Source organism: Coregonus lavaretus (genome assembly GCF_964263955.1).
Source record: "Coregonus lavaretus genome assembly, chromosome: 5".
Classification (NCBI taxonomy): Eukaryota; Metazoa; Chordata; class Actinopteri; order Salmoniformes; family Salmonidae; genus Coregonus; species Coregonus lavaretus.
Genome location: NC_139992.1, coordinates 25707265 through 25722257, shown reverse-complemented (window position 1 = coordinate 25722257; position 14993 = coordinate 25707265). Strand labels below are relative to the sequence as shown.

The 14993-nt window shown below is 45.6% G+C and overlaps 2 protein-coding genes across 2 annotated transcripts; both read right to left on the bottom strand.

Moving 5' to 3' along the window:
- Positions 1-511: 511 nt before the first annotated feature.
- On the bottom strand, positions 512-8388 carry LOC311128953 (uncharacterized protein). Its single transcript, XM_084161187.1, has 4 exons — positions 6705-8388; positions 5720-5929; positions 2941-3061; positions 512-2569 (listed from the first exon to the last, which is right to left on the bottom strand). Exons 1-3 carry the CDS (start codon positions 8361-8363, stop codon positions 2960-2962), a joined length of 1971 nt encoding a protein of 656 aa, XP_084017313.1. The 5' UTR covers positions 8364-8388; the 3' UTR covers positions 512-2569; positions 2941-2959.
- A 78-nt stretch (positions 8389-8466) lies between these two features.
- On the bottom strand, positions 8467-14351 carry LOC311129207 (zinc finger and BTB domain-containing protein 11-like; the record flags this gene model as incomplete). Its single annotated transcript, XM_084161512.1, has 5 exons — positions 12699-14351; positions 11814-11887; positions 11339-11573; positions 8546-8833; positions 8467-8474 (listed from the first exon to the last, which is right to left on the bottom strand). The coding sequence occupies exons 1-5, from the start codon at positions 13036-13038 to the stop codon at positions 8467-8469; spliced, it is 945 nt and encodes a 314-aa protein (XP_084017638.1). The 5' UTR covers positions 13039-14351.
- Between the last annotated feature and the right edge of the window lie 642 nt (positions 14352-14993).

The following is a 14993-nucleotide window of genomic DNA, read 5'->3' as shown; positions in this document are numbered from 1 at the left end:
TCTGGACAAGCACAGAGAGGACAGACTATGGTTAGTAGGACCATGAGGATGTGCCTGAAATATGTATAATACTTATAATACTATTTAACTGGGTAAATACCTAAGGTTTTCAATATATATGTCCAAGCTGATGCATTTATCAAACATGCATTGCCCAAGAATGAAGTGTTATACACCGAGTGTACAAAACATTAAGAACACCTTCCTAATATTTACTTGGAACCTCCCCCCATTCACCCTCAATGGCACATATACACAATCCATGTCTCAAATGTCTCAAGGCTTAAAAATCCTTCTTTAACCTGTCTCCTCTCCTTCATCTAGTGACATCAATAAGGGATCATAGTTTTCACCTCGTCAGTCAATGTCATGGAAAGAGCAGGTGTCCTTAATGTTTGGTACACTCAGTGTATATAGCTACTCTGTCTACTGTACAGTCAACAGAATACAGACAACAAAGAAACAAATATGTGAAAAACGATTCTAATTTCAAAGAGGAAAGGCAAAAATGTAAAAGGCAAACATTTATTCCATATCATTCTTTTTACAGGTCACCAAAGGAGTCTTAATCATCCGACTTAAAATCTAATTCGGAACATCTTCAATGTCTCCATAGTATGTGCACGCGTTGCATTCAGTACGAGGGAGGTTCTTAAATATAAAAAAAAAGGCCAAACATCCTAGTTTAATTAAAAAAGGAGAAACATATACAGTGCCCTCCATTATTATTGGGATAGTAAAGCATTTATTCTTCTTTTGGCTCTATACTCCAGAAGTTTGGATTTGAAATCAAACAATGACAGCGTTCATTTTAGGGTATTTTCATCCATATCGGGTGAACTGTTTAGAAATTACAGCACTTATTGTACATAGTCCCCCCATTTTAGGGCACCAAAAGTATTGGGACAAATTCACTTATACGTGTATTAAAGTAGTCAAAGGTTGAGTATTTGGTCCCATATTCCTAGAACGCAATGATTACAACAAGCTTGGGACTCTACAGACTTGTTAGATGCATTTGCTGTTTTGGTTGTATTTATGATTATTTTGTGCCCAATAGAAATGAATGGTAAATAATATATTGTGTCATTTTGGGGTCACTTCTTTTGTAAAATTAAAATATATTTCTAAACACTTCTACATTCATGTGGATGCTACCATGATTACGGATAGTCCTGAATTAATCGTGAATAATGATGAGTGAGAAAGTTACAGACACACAAATATCAAGTTTGTAGAGTCACAAGCTTGGTGTAATCATTGCATGCTAGGAATACGGGACCAAATACTGAACTTTTGAATACTTTAATACACAAGTGAATTTGTCCCAATATTTTAGGGCACTATGTACAAAAAGTGCTGTACATTTCTAAACGGTTCACCCGATATGGATGAAAATAGCCTCAAATTGAAGCTGACAGTCTGCACTTTAACCTCATAGTCATTGTATCATTTCAAATAAAACATTCTGGACTACCGAGCCAAAATAAAACGGTATATAATCCAGATGAAAACTTCAGTATTGAGAAAGTAATGTTGATTACACGTTTCAGAGATTCACATTTAGACCTGACAGTTTTCCCTTTCATAGATATATAGTAACATTAGAAAAGACAAGGGGAGGAAACAGACCTGCAATCAAACATGCAGGGATGTCATAGAACCCCCTTACCCCAAACTAGCAAACTCATGGGCCCATTCCCAAATGGACCCCTAGACCCTATGTACTTGTGGAGATCTGAGAGGATATGACATGTATAAGCAATATGATAATACATCTACCTTTCCCTTTGATCTGCTATCGGGAAGTTTCTCCATATTGCTTCAATCAATCAAGTGTTTAGAGGTCCTTTTGTGATTGGGCCTATTCCCCCCTCCCAACCCCCTTTCCCAATCCCTGACCCTGGACAAAGGTGAGACTAGAGAACCGATACATAAAGCGATACTAGCCAACTCATACCATCTCTGAACACCAAAGAAGAGAGTAGAAGGACACTCAACTTTTCCCCTCATCTACAGACTTTAAGAGACACTCTCCAAACTCCATCTCCAAATCAACCCCTGTGAACCTTCAAGTATTTTCACCTGGGACTGCTCTCCGGCTACCCCTCCGTTACATCAATGTATTTTAGGTTTACAACAAAGCTATGGTATAGGTGCACTCAAAGATTCAGTCTATACATAGAAAAATATTGATAGCAATAGTAGTAATAATTATCATCATCATAATTTTCCGTAATTTCCATTCTACACAATTCTAGTTTACATACTGTGACGTCGTCGACCATTTAAATACAGTGACCTCACAGATTCCCCACCCCCTGAGTGTAACGTTCAAGTTTAAACCCCTGTAACTACCTAAAATGCAAAGAAGAACTTACGTTTGGTTTTTTAAATAACATTAAACAATCAAGAATTACTACAATAATCATGAACATCATCGTCATAGTAATTACATCTCTCCTGGGAGCCTTGTGTTTGGATGTGGACTGATGCTTTGTATGTACAAGCTTGCAGTTCAACAATGTGCTTCTCCTCATCACGTCAGTCAATGTAGACAGCTTTAACCCTAAAACACAAACAGGACAATTAGGGAACTGAAGAGTTAGTCCGACAATGCACGACTGACAGGAAATCAGTGATAAAGGCATATTGTAGAATTATTTACCAAATACAATCATCTTCACTGGTAGGAGCAGTGCTGACCATTTACACTTGCTTAAAAAGGACAAAACAGACGGCGCCATCAAACAGTTTAAAGCAGCGGAAGGCCGTCCTGTCGCCTCCGACTACAGAACATCAGCCGTATTTTTCTGTTCATTTCCCGACTATTCTACATGTTGAAGCACCACAGCTAGTTGACACCAGCAGGTGAGCTACTGCACACATCCGACGTTGGTTATTGTGTCTTGCTCTTAAGCAGGACAGAGGGACACTCACCTCCTTCCCCAGTCAGGTCTCAGGATACAGCCATACAGCCGCGACACTTATACAGCCTCTGGTCGTGGGTCCGAATGTGGTTCTTCACATTCCTCATCCTGAAGAATGTCTTACTGCACAGCTACAACACAGAGCCAACATATATATATATATATATACATACAGTGAGGGAAAAAAATATTTGACCCCTCTGCAAAACATGACTTAGTAATAATAATAATAATAATAATAATAATAATAATAAGCCATTTAGCAGAAGCTTTTATCCAAAGCGACTTACAGTCATGTGTGCATACATTTTTACGTATGGGTGGTCCCGGGGATTGAACCCACTACACTGGCGTTACAAGCGCCATGCTCTATCAATTGAGCTACAGAGGACCACACTTGGTACTTGGTGGCAAAACCCTTGTTGGCAATCACAGAGGTCAGACGTTTCTTGTAGTTGGCCACCAGGTTTGCACACATCTCAGGAGGGATTTTGTCCCACTCCTCTTTGCAGATCTTCTCCAAGTCATTAAGGTTTCGAGCCTGACGTTTGGCAACTCGAACCTTCAGCTCCCTCCACAGATTTTCTATGGGATTAAGGTCTGAAGACTGGCTAGGCCACTCCAGGACCTTAATGTGCTTCTTCTTGAGCCACTCCTTTGTTGCCTTGGCCGTGTGTTTTGGGTCATTGTCATGCTGGAATACCCATCCACAACCCATATTCAATGCCCAGGCTGAGGGAAGGAGGTTCTCACCCAAGATTTGACGGTACATGGCCCCGTCCATCGTCCCTTGATGCGGTGAAGTTGTCCTGACCCCTTAGCAGAAAAACACCCCCAAAGCATAATGTTTCCACCTCCATGTTTGACGGTGGGGATGGTGTTCTTGGGGTCATAGGCAGCATTCCTCCTCCTCCTCCAAACACGACGAGTTGAGTTGATGCCAAAGAGCTCGATTTTGGTCTCATCTGACCACAACACTTTCACCCAGTTCTCCTCTGAATCATTCAGATGTTCATTGGCAAACTTCAGACGGGCCTGTATACAGTGAGGGAAAAAAGTATTTGATCCCCTGCTGATTTTGTACGTTTGCCCACTGACAAAGAAATGATCAGTCTATAATTTTAATGATAGGTTTATTTGAACAGTGAGAGACAGAATAACAACAACAAAATCCAGAAAAACGCATGTCAAAAATGTTTTAAATTGATTTGCATTTTAATGACGGAAATAAGTATTTGACCCCCTCTCAAATCAGAAAGAATTCTGGCTCCCTGGTGTCTTTTATACAGGTAACGAGTTGAGATTAGGAGCACACTCTTAAAGGGAGTGCTCCTAATCTCAGCTTGTTACCTGTATAACAGACACCTGTCCACAGAAGCAATCAATCAATCAGATTCCAAACTCTCCACCATGGCCAAGACCAAAGAGCTCTCCAAGGATGTCAGGGACAAGATTGTAGACAAGGCTGGAATGGGCTACAAGACCATCGCCAAGCAGCTTGGTGAGAAGGTGACAACAGTTGGTGCGATTATTCGCAAATGGAAGAAACACAAAAGATCTGTCAATCTCCCTCGGCCTGGGGCTCCATGCAAGATCTCACCTCGTGGAGTTGCAATGATCATGAGAACGGTGAGGAATCAGCCCAGAACTACATGGAAGGATCTCGTCAATGATCTCAAGGCAGCTGGGACCATAGTCACCATGAAAACAATTGGTAACACACTAGGCCGTAAAGGACTGAAATCCTGCAGCGCCCGCAAGGTCCCCCTGCTCAAGAAAGCAAATATACAGGCCTGTCTGAAGTTTGCCAATGAACATCTGAATGATTCAGAGGAGAACAGGGTGAAAGTGGTGGTCAGATGAGACCAAAATCGAGCTCTTTGGCATCAACTCAACTCGCCGTGTTTGGAGGAGGAGGAATGCTGCCTATGACCCCAAGAACACCATCCCCACCGTCAAACATGGAGGTGGAAACATTATGCTTTGGGGGTGTTTTTCTGCTAAGGGGACAGGACAACTTCACCGCATCAAAGGGACGATGGACGGGGCCATGTACCGTCAAATCTTGGGTGAGAACCTCCTTCCCTCAGCCAGGGCATTGAAAATGGGTCGTGGATGGGTATTCCAGCATGACAATGACCCAAAACACACGGCCAAGGCAACAAAGGAGTGGCTCAAGAAGAAGCACATTAAGGTCCTGGAGTGGCCTAGCCAGTCTCCAGACCTTAATCCCATAGAAAATCTGTGGAGGGAGCTGAAGGTTCGAGTTGCCAAACGTCAGCCTCGAAACATTAATGACTTGGAGAAGATCTGCAAAGAGGAGTGGGACAAAATCCCTCCTGAGATGTGTGCAAACCTGGTGGCCAACTACAAGAAACGTCTGACCTCTGTGATTGCCAACAAGGGTTTTGCCACCAAGTAGTAAGTCATGTTTTGCAGAGGGGTCAAATACTTATTTCCCTCGTTAAAATGCAAATCAATTTATAACATTTTTGACATGCGTTTTTCTGGATTTTTCTGTTGTTATTCTGTCTCTCACTATTCAAATAAACCTACCATTAAAATTATAGACTGATCATTTTTTTGTCAGTGGGCAAACGTACAAAATCAGCAGGGGATCAAATACTTTTTTCCCCTCACTGTATGTATGTATGTATGTATGTATGTATGTATGTATGTATGTATAAGGAAACAGCTACAACACAGAGCCAACATATATTTCAATACACAGCTACAACACACAGAGAGGGAGGGGAATGTTCAAAGACAGTAACAGTTGCAGTACGTACAGGACAGGGCCAGTGCTTGCCCTCGATGTGCCTGATGCGGTGCATGATGAGGGCGTTACAGTCCTTGTAGGATGCTCGGCACTGCAGGCAGATGTGGGACGACTTGGCCTTGGGGGCCTGACTGAGAGGACCCCGCAGCTGCTTTAGCCGCGCCCGGCGGATCGAGTCCAACAGGGCGGGGCCTCGGCTAGGCAGGGGCTTAGCTGGCTTCTGCAGACAGAGAGGGAGAAACAGAATCAATTCGATTCCATTCTGTTAGATAACATTCGGGAACACGTATTTCTTAAGATGCCCTAATGCTCTTTTTTGCTGGACAAGCACCCAGTTACATGGTCATTACACCATTTACATTACATATTTTAGCTTGATGATCTATGCATGTGTCGGCGGAGAGCAATCAATATGGAATGTTATCAAACTCAATTTACAATCTCCAAAAGAAGAATGTAATCCTAGCCCAGATCAGACTTTTCCCAACATAATCTAAGAGAGCATTAAAGTGTTAACATTTTTGCTCCAGTTAGTTCCCAAAGAAAAACAAAAGTGTGGCTGATGATTAGAACACCCTCCCCCTCAGACAGGGTTGAGATTGGTTCAGCCCGTTTAACCGCTAACTGAATCCTCAGTCTGATGAATGGTGTTATGGAGAGATAACAGTTAACTTCACCCACTCCTGACCTACCCTCTACTCTCCACTGTGGAGGGAAGCAAGGCTGCATCTCAATAGTTTCATCCTGGCTTCCTTTCCTTGCCTCCTTTCCTTAATCTGTACTGATTTCAGAGACTTGGAGATGTGAAAGTTAGTAGACCTATGCCATTTCGTTCATCCATCTTATGTTTTCATGTCAGTACATGTGACAGATATAAGGTGAGGACTGAGGAGAGCAGCAGCCCACTTTTTTAAATATTAAAACTTGCCCAAATCATAGGAGAACGTGCAAGAAAAGCTACACTATGACACCCCTCCCCCTCCCCTGGTGTTTACCTTTGGTATGTCCCGTGCAGGGCGAACACCCTTTGACCCTGTGGCTCTATCCAGGTGGGGGGATTTGTGTTGGTGAGAGTTGACAGCTCTTGGTGGCCCCTGCCTCTGGGTTGGACTTTGGCTTACACTGCTCTCTTCCCTCTCCTTCTTAGCCCTGTTAAGAGTGGGGGGGCCTCCTCTGGCCCTCAGGACCCTGGCTGGGGCCCCCCCGGGACCAAACCTCTCTCCCCTTGAGACAGACCGTGTTAGGCAGATATCCACACTCTCCTCCTCCCTCTTCACCCCCAACATGGGCCCTCCTGCCGGCCGACAGAAGCTGAAGAGAAAGCCTGGGTCTAGGAGCTTGACTGGGGGCTTAACCTGCCTTTTGCCCAGCTCTGGGGAGGGTGGCTCGGAGAAGGACCCCGCCACGGGTAGGGGGTCTGCTGGTTCCTCCTTGATGACCCTGTACAGAGGATGGCTGTGGAGGGGAGGAGGAACAGGGTCAAGGCTGAGGATGCTGCTCGTCTTCCTGCTGCTCATAGCTCCAGGCCCTCTCTCCATGATCCCCCTCACTCCCTGGCTGCTCCCTGTCCTCCTGCTCTCCTCTCTTGGCTTACGCTGGGCTCTCCCAGCCTCTTTCATGCCACTCCGCTTCAGCTTATCCTTGGCCATCGGACGCCCGCTGTTGTAGCGGAGCGCCCTGACAGTTTCTGTGGTAACCTTGTGCCTGGGGTGGGCCCTGGGAGGGGGGAGGGGTGTGTTTGGGCGTCGGCCATTTGAGGGGAGGGGCAGTGCTGAGATGGCGTAGTCAGCAGGTTCGGGTTTGATCCGGACTGTAGAGACGTTCCTCTTGGGATTTGGAACTCTGGTGTTCCCAGAACGGGATGGGAGGCGTGGAGGGGGGTGGCTGACCTCAACACCCCTGACAGCGCGCCTGAGATCCCTCCCTCCATAGGCCAGCCTGGACACGGGCTGTAGCAGGTCCGGTAACGCTACTTTACTGCGCATGCTCCTGTCACTGGGCGGAAACCGCCGGGGCTGCCTGGGTCTCTTCAGTCTCATGTCCTCCATGCTGGTTGGATACTCAGGCTCCGTCTTTATGATCCTGTTCAGGAAGTGGGCTTTGGCAGGGGTACAGAGGGGGAGTGACAGGGGCAGCTCCCCGAACGCAAGCCCCCCTGACGTCTGGGGGCGAGGTTTCCTCCTCTTGGTCAGCGAATAGTTATTGACCTTCAACTTCCGCAAGCGTTTCTTCTGCCTCCAGCCAATCAGATCCTCTGGTCTGGGGAGGAGGGACGTCCTCTGTAACCCGAGCACGTTCATCAGGCGGTACTTCTCCAGCGCTCGGAAATGATCTTTCTCATCCTCGTCCCCCTCCTTTTCCTCCTGCTTCACCCTCACTATGGGGGACTCAGAGCCAGCCCTCTGTCTGGAGGAGCTGGAGGCAGGATGGGGGACAGGGTGTGGTTTTCGGCCCCGATGGCTCTCTGTCCTGGGCAGCAGTCTCTGGACCTCCTGGGCGGCCCCGGGAGTAGAGCGGAGAAGACGCGTGTGTGTGTGGGGCGAGGAGGAGGAAGAGGAGGATTGGGTGTTTCGGGTTCGGGGGGTGGAGGATACGTTTTTTGGGGGGGAAGGAGTTATTTTACAGGAGGGAGATTTGAAGTCCATGAGCTTCATCCTGCGGGTGGGGCTGAGGGGGATGCCGTTCTGCCCTGGGGGGAGGGGACTTGGTCCGGGGGGGCGACGGGGTGACCGTCTGGTCGGGCTCTCCTCCCTCGATTCATCGGACTGATCCAGAATCAGTCTGAAACCATCAACCACCCCCCTTACCCCTCTCCCCCCAGCCAACCTCTCCCTGCCCTCTCCAGCCAACCCCCTATTCCTCTTCCTGTCCCTCTGGTGGTGGTGGAGCTCCAGGGGAGACCCAGGGATCTGCGATGAGAAGCCCAGAGCAGGGTGCTCTGTGGTGGGGTATTGGGCGGCATGGTCCCCCTGCTCCCTCTGGAGGGCAGAGCAGGCCTCCACGGCAGGCCACATGCCCAGGTGACGGGCCATAGTGCTGACCTCTGGAAGGTCCTCCTCAGACACACACAGAGTAGAGGAGTAGGAGAAGTCCAGCAGAGACATCAGGCTAGATTCACTGTAACCTACAGGACAGGGAGAGAGAAGGTGGTTAGACAGGCAGATAGACAGGAACAACTAGAAAGATAAATTAATTGAGTAAGTGAGATAGAACGTTTGTCTGAATGAGAGAGAAAAGGAGAAAGAGACGAAAGAAAGTGACAGTAAATATCGGCACAACCGTCAGACAACCATCAGTCCTAACACACAGACAGTTCAATCTAGTCTTAACTGAATTAACAACAAAGGAATGCAATATGACATTTTATTAAATTGTTTGGGGAATGGCCTTGTCTGCGAGAGAAAATCCTCGGAGCCAGATGATATGAGGGCAGGTTGAGCTGGTGGTGGTGGGGAGGTGGATGGTTGTCAAAAACTGTTGCTGAAAAAACAGCAAGTGAAAGAACATGGGTAAGTTGACCTAAATACAGATTTAAGAGAGAGGAAGGTGATAATTGCCAGAGGGAGCCCATACAGTGATTTTGTACGTTTGCCCACTGACAAAGAAATGATCAGTCTATAATTTTAATGGTAGGTTTATTTGAACAGTGAGAGACAGAATAACAACAAAAAAATCCAGAAAAACGCATGTCAAAAATGTTATAAATTGATTTGCATTTTAATGAGGGAAATAAGTATTTGAACCCCTCTCAATCAGAAAGATTTCTGGCTCCCAGGTGTCTTTTATACGGGTAACGAGCTGAGATTAGGAGCACACTCTTAAAGGGAGTGCTCCTAATCTCAGCTTGTTACCTGTATAAAAGACATCTGTCCACAGAAGCAATCAATCAATCAGATTCCAAACTCTCCACCATGGCCAAGACCAAAGAGCTCTCCAAGGATGTCAGGGACAAGATTGTAGACCTACACAAGGCTGGAATGGGCTACAAGACCATCGCCAAGCAGCTTGGTGAGAAGGTGACAACAGTTGGTGCGATTATTCGCAAATGGAAGAAACACAAAAGAACTGTCAATCTCCCTCGGCCTGGGGCTCCATGCAAGATCTCACATCGTGGAGTTGCAATGATCATGAGAACGGTGAGGAATCAGCCCAGAACTACATGGGAGGATCTTGTCAATGATCTCAAGGCAGCTGGGACCAGTCACCAAGAAAACAATTGGTAACACACTACACCGTGAAGGACTGAAATCCTCCAGCGCCCGCAATGTCCCCCTGCTCAAGAAAGCACATATACAGGCCCGTCTGAAGTTTGCCAATGAACATCTGAATGATTCAGAGGAGAACTGGGTAAAAGTGTTGTGGTCAGATGAGACCAAAATCGAGCTCTTTGGCATCAACTCAACTCGCCGTGTTTGGAGGAGGAGGAGGAATGCTGCCTATGACCCCAAGAACACCATCCCCACCGTCAAACATGGAGGTGGAAACATTATGCTTTGGGGGTGTTTTTCTGCTAAGGGGACAGGACAACTTCACCGCATCAAAGGGACGATGGACGGGGCCATGTACCGTCAAATCTTGGGTGAGAACCTCCTTCCCTCAGCCAGGGCATTGAAAATGGGTCGTGGATGGGTATTCAAGCATGACAATGACCCAAAACACATGGCCAAGGCAACAATGGAGTGACACAAGAAGAAGCACATTAAGGTCCTGGAGTGGCCTAGCCAGTCTCCAGACCTTAATCCCATAGAAAATCTGTGGAGCGAGCTGAAGGTTCGAGTTGCCAAACGTCAGGCTCGAAACTTTAATGACTTGGAGAAGATCTGCAAAGAGGAGTGGGACAAAATCCCTCCTGAGATGTGTGCAAACCTGGTGGCCAACTACAAGAAACGTCTGACCTCTGTGATTGCCACCAAGTACTAAGTCATGTTTGGCAGAGGGGTCAAATACTTATTTCCCTCATTAAAATGCAAATCAATTTATAACATTTTTGACATGCGTTTTTCTGGATTTATTTGTTGTTATTCTGTCTCTCACTGTTCAAATAAACCTACCATTAAAATTATAGACTGATCATGTCTTTGTCAGTGGGCAAACGTACAAAATCAGCAAGGGATCAAATACTTTTTTTCCCCTCACTGTAGGTTAAACAGCAAGCTTGAGGTATGAGCATTATTGTGCGGTGCTTATAGGCTATAAGGTAAATAGGTGAATGACATTCCACACATGGCTAATAGGAAAGTGGAGAAGAAACAAGACTATGCTGATGATGATACGTTTGTCTCCATTCCCACTATACCTGTATAATAGGAAACAAAGTGAATTATGTTATGCTGACTGGATGAAGTTAAATGAGCATTCAGACCAGCCTTACTGATTGAACTTCTGTAAATGACATATGTTGAGAAGACCAGAGGGGGGAAACAGTGGGAGGAGAGACCAAACATGAGGGAGTGAAAAGGTGGAAAAGAGCGTGAGGTAGAAAGTGCTGTTAAGTTCCTTTTCAGAGCAGTAGCTGTCATGTCCATGACAAAACAACATGGGCATCCACAAAAGGAGAGAGCAGAGTATATGCAGGAAAACAGAAACAGATACAAAAGTGTGTGTGTGTGTGTGTGTGTCCATCTCGTACCTGTGAGGTCGATGTCAGACCTGGCTCTAGGGGCGGAGTCCATCTCAGTGAACACTTCCTGAAAGTACTCGCTCACCGCTGCCAGCACCGCCTTGTGGGCGGAGTAAGAGCGTCCGTCAGTCCTCAGAGTGATGTCACAGAACAGCCCCGCCTCCCGCTGGCTCCTCAATTTATTCAGCATGTCACGGCTGTGTGACATCATCGTCTGAGAGAGACGCCTCTCGCCCACACGCTTCTGTAGGAGAGAGCGAATTAACATGAGCGAGAGTAGAACAGAGTCACCAATAACGTGGGAATGAGGGTGAGAAAGTGATTGAAGGAAAGAGAATGTGAGAGAAGGAAGTGTGAAAGAGAGCAAACGTGTGAGTGGCAGAGAGATGGGAGAGAATGACATGAGTGAAAACATCCTTATTCAGTATCAGTGCCGTCACATCAGGATGATCATCAGCTGATGTTCTATGGTTCCATCTCTTACCTCGGGTCTCTTGTTCCTCTGCTCCAGGCACGCTGGACATCCCCGGACAAAGTCTCGGATCTGGAAGTACATCCCTGAGGAAGGATCAATCATGTACGTTATTGCAATGATCATCATAATGGATTTTATATTAACGAAACAAACCACATTACACAGGCAGTGTTTTTGACCACCAAAAGGGTAATTGTTTTTTTAACCGCAAAACAAGACCAGTATTTATTCAACATTATACAGCATCAATCTGACTTATGTTGCAATATAATAACACCTCTAACGCCTGCAGTTCAACTTCTCTTTCAGGTCTCTCTGGTTGTAAAGAGGAGGGGACTTCCCTCTTTACAGAATAGAGGAATACATCATCTCACCAGAAGATAGGAGGATAGAGAAGTTTGGAAACCCTGGCCTATACTAAGCCTCACAAGAACATTACAATAACAGTCTACAATGTGATAAGATGAGGTGTAGCCCAATTCTTTTGGCCTAAAGGCCACTTTCGGGAGCAACCTAAGTGGTTTTAATCATTGTCCTGTGTAAAAAGGGTAGAGGAGTAGGAGAAGTCCAGCAGAGACATCAGGCTACACTCACTGAAACCTACAGGACAGGGCGAGAGAAGGTGGTTAGACAGGCAGACAGACAGGAACAGCTAGAAAGATAAATTAATTGAGTGAGATAGAAAGTTGGTCTGAATGAGAGAGAAAGAGAAAGGCAGAGAGAGAGAGAGAGAGAGAGAGAGAGAGAGAGAGAGAGAGAAGGAGAAAGAGACGAAAGAAAGTGACAGTAAATATAGACAACCATCAGTCCTAACCCACAGAGAAATCAATCGAGTATAGGCTTAACTGAATGGGGGATCGATAATAACCAACCATCCCACCCGACCAGACTCACCCTCCCACCAGTAGTTCTCGGCCACTGATCTGTACGTGTCCTCCAGGGAGTGGTGGCACGTGCCTGGCCGCCGCCCGTGGAAAGTGGCGATCGCCCCGAGCCGTCGGTCCTCGTCTAGCACCTCCCGGTAGTGGATGAAACCTCTCTCCAACTTCTTACGGTACAGCAGCCCATCAATCATCTCGAAGTTTGGCGAGCAATACACGGACCCACTCCCCTGCAGAACGCTGGGGGCGTCGGGCTCCACCGCGAGCACCCGCACTTGGTCCCGTAAAGGTTTGGATGGAGAAAATGTGTCATCATTCACATAATGCATCTTATAGTTGCAGTCGCCGGCCATTTTAGCCTGGCGTTTTTATCTGCTGTAGCCTACTTTTTCCTTATTGAGTCAATCCCTCTTTCTCTCCGCTGTCCAACAGCAAAAACAAAAGCTGCGTCACCTTTTTGCAACAGTCTGGAGATTACAATGGAGGGAGCCTTCTGTGCATCACGGCTGGAAGTTTCCTCGACCCAAAGTTGTCAAGTATCACTACATGAACTCCACGAGGATGCGGTGACAGGATAAGTGGATTGTGACCAATGATTACCGACGGTTCAGGAACACATAGGATGCAAAAGACCTGTGCAACTTTGAAATTAACCTATTGGCAACCTATTTGGATAGGCTATTTATGTTGTATTCCATTGTGTGGTTAAAACATATCAAGTACTGAGACAGTGGCACAATTTCCCACTAAAATCAATACGTATCCGATTCAATAACAGTCAGCAGCACAATACTATGTCAACTATTTGTTAGAATAGGAGAAATGTCACCAGCATAGTTCCATGAAGTCAGCATCTCTTTGGCGATTATCCATACATTCCAGGGTCATGATTATAATCCGAGCAGAGTCCAGTGTCTGAGTCGATAGGCTATCCTACACAAATGTTGTAATCCAACAGACACTAAACATGTGCACTCCCTTGACAAGTCCAAGAGGTCACTTGATGATGATGGCGCCAATAACAGTACATATGAACTGTAAGAATAATAGCCTATATCCAGATGATTACGACGTAGGCTAGGTCTGGATAGATTAGCCTGTTTCAGTGGCAAAGTTCTGTTTGAAAAATAATGCCCTTTGGTTTTTCTTTATCCCAAATTCAACCACTCTGTGCCCATAATCAAAATGTTGGCTAATTACAATCGCACCCACCCAACAAATGAGGAATATCGCGCCAATCCCAGGCATAAACACTAATGATAGGCTACAATGTAACCAGTTACTTATCTTCTTTAGTTCACATCATCGGGCGCGACAATGTATCGCTGAAGTGCCAACAAGCCAAATCAACAGATGTAGCCAATACATCCCTCCTTTTCTGCTTACAATTGCAATTGTCAGGTAGCCTCTGTAGCTAAATGACTACGACTCACTATCCCCCTGGTGTAACTTGTGATTTCTTTCGCTAACTCGGAAGCAACATGATGATGCAGCTCTCTGTCCAGCATCGCGAGTTGAACGACCGCGTGAAGCGAGGTGTCTCGCCGATCACAACGAATATTAAAAACGTCAAAATAATGGCTCCAAAAACAACACAAGACTCGCATCTGTGGTATCTGACTCATTCCATATCTCTTCCCTTTACGCAAAACCAGTCAGATTATCAAATAATCTTTTTTTTTTTTTTTTTTTACTCGTAACCTTCTGTTGGTTACCACATGACAACCTAACCTCGTTCTAACACTCGCAGCATCTTTGCCTCAATGCCTATTAGTAGACACTTTAAAGAGCCCCGACCATAGACAATGCGATTGGCTATTGGAACTGCCAGTCAGATGTTGTTTTTTCATGCATCAAGATAGGTTGTTGACGCCAGTATTGGCAGTATTTTTACAAGGATCAATTCCGCTACTTTTCAGATATCTTCCAATACCTCTCTAGGGAATTCATATATTCTTAGATTATTCGGTTTATACATTCAGACCGAGAAATGTGATCAGAGACCAAGATGTTCAGTTATTCATCTGCGATAGGCTATAAATAAAAACATGTTTTATAAATGCACTTCACCCACAAAGTGTATTAATGTGAATGCATTATATGCTGTAGTTTGGATACTGTATGTGCCCCCAAACTGGAAGGCAGGAGTAGCAGTATTTAATTTAATATCACTGAATTTAGAACCTTTATCATAAGGATTATTGGCGTTACAGTCACATTAATATGCTTCCAGTTGTACATAGCTATGATAAGGCATTTTTCATACTTACTGTTTGACATAAGACCAGAGTGGACCATACATAAACAA

What these genes read in the sequence shown, in the direction of transcription:
- LOC311128953 (XM_084161187.1), bottom strand. Translation starts at nt 8,363, where the DNA reads ATGAAGCTCATGGACTTCAAATCTCCCTCCTGTAAAATAACTCCTTCC. An exon ending in CTGCACGGGACATACCAAAG is followed by an intron (nt 5,930 to 6,704) that starts GTAAACACCAGG and finishes CTCTGTCTGCAG; the next exon opens with AAGCCAGCTAAGCCCCTGCC. An exon ending in GCAAGCACTGGCCCTGTCCT is followed by an intron (nt 3,062 to 5,719) that starts GTACGTACTGCA and finishes TCTGTGTTGTAG; the next exon opens with CTGTGCAGTAAGACATTCTT.